A 1,564-nucleotide genomic window follows, 5' to 3' on the forward strand; every position below is an offset into this window, starting at 1 on the left:
GTGTGCATTAAAGAGTAATTGTGTAAGTAATAATTACCGTGCGCATCCAGCTAAATAACATTGACCACTTTGTGGCGTTTCGCCATTAAAAAAGATACTGTGGAACATATTTACGTCACCGTTAAAGGGAGGATAAAACGATAAGCTTACGTCAAAAATTGTGCATACCGTGTACACTTTGGTTTGTCGTATTGTTTGTGCTGCCGATATTTTCATTATCTTTTTACGTATATGTAAATAAATAAACTGCAGTCATTAAAAGTGGGTAAGCGCACAGAATTGATATAAATTAGAAGATTTTGTGGGAGTATCATTTCTGCGTAGTTTTCCGTTGCTATTTGCACAGTTGGTTTGCGCGCTTTGTACATGTAGTGCGTAGAATATTTCTTCTATACCTGATACATTTTAAGTATGTGCTTAAACTGTATATCAGGAAATAAAATTCTAGATGACAATGGTCAAAATCTACTACAACTAGGTGTAAGGCACGATGTTTCTGTCATTGGGCCGACACATTGACGAAGAGCGCGAAGTCTTGTTCATGTCTTCGTAGAAGCTCTCTGTCCTCGAGACAACGCTGGTTGACCGCGAAAACGGCCTTATGCTGCCTTCGTATGTTGACGCAGTGCTGTTCTGTCGCTGAAACCCTCCGGCTAATCGATAAGACGGGGTGCTTCCAATTCGAGACCTCATAGAACCTTCTGGCGATAAACTGACCCCCTGGATTGAATCATAGACGTCGGTCGGGCAAGGTGGCTCTTGCGGAGTCTCCGATACGAATGGAAGAAGTCTGCAAGCAGCTTTCAGGTCATCGTTGACAACGCTATAGGTGACGTCTTCGTTTTCCGGCTGTCTATGGGCTGGGATGCTACCCTTACCTACAGCATCATTACCACCTGTGTTGGACCGAGTATGAAATAAATACGCATTATCTGAAACAGATGACAAAAAATATCACCGGTTCAAAGGTTTTATATTCGATCCTTCTCTTATTCCAGAGCATTACCATGTACTTGACAACATAATTATTATAATTAAGTGCATACCTTCGATTTTCGGTGCTGCTGGCAGCATTCGCCTGCTTCGAGATTCACTTCTTTCATTATCTTGGATTGGAACAATCCTATTACAATATGAATTAAATTGTAACATGCATCAGGTAATGAGCATTAGATATTACCCTTCCCGAAGGAAAACGTTTAAACTTACGCCAAAAAAAGGGGAAAAAAGAAGCAAAAAACACATAAAAACTCAAACTCCAATTATCAGTAAAAATACAAATTAAACAACGACGATATGCTAACACGACACTACAGTACTCTAAACCAGTCTGGGAACTCACCATGGTTTCACATCCTGTCGTTTGTTTTTCACGCTGAGTACGAGAGCAACAATGACAAAGACGGCTAGAACGCCACAAACAGCAATTAAGGAAATGGAGATTTGTGACAAGGGTGGTTCATGTTCATCAGGCTTTCTGGATTCTGCTACCGGTACCTTACCGTCACCTAGGCCATATCAATAACAATAGTAACAGTACTATATATACATATACATACATACG

The 1,564-nt window shown here is 40.4% G+C and overlaps 1 protein-coding gene across 1 annotated transcript; it reads right to left on the reverse strand.

Annotated features, from left to right (window-relative positions):
• Positions 1-8: 8 nt before the first annotated feature.
• LOC117102962 lies at positions 9-1,508 on the reverse strand (the record flags this gene model as incomplete). Its single annotated transcript, XM_033243415.1, has 3 exons — positions 9-932; positions 1,047-1,123; positions 1,343-1,508. Coding segments are annotated over 3 exons (701 nt in total), but the record flags the coding sequence as incomplete, so codon positions are not given.
• Between the last annotated feature and the right edge of the window lie 56 nt (positions 1,509-1,564).

This window comes from Anneissia japonica, unplaced genomic scaffold (genome assembly GCF_011630105.1).
Source record: "Anneissia japonica isolate Jap-2015-1 unplaced genomic scaffold, ASM1163010v1 scaffold12137_len1564_cov174, whole genome shotgun sequence".
NCBI classification, from domain to species: domain Eukaryota; kingdom Metazoa; phylum Echinodermata; class Crinoidea; order Comatulida; family Comatulidae; genus Anneissia; species Anneissia japonica.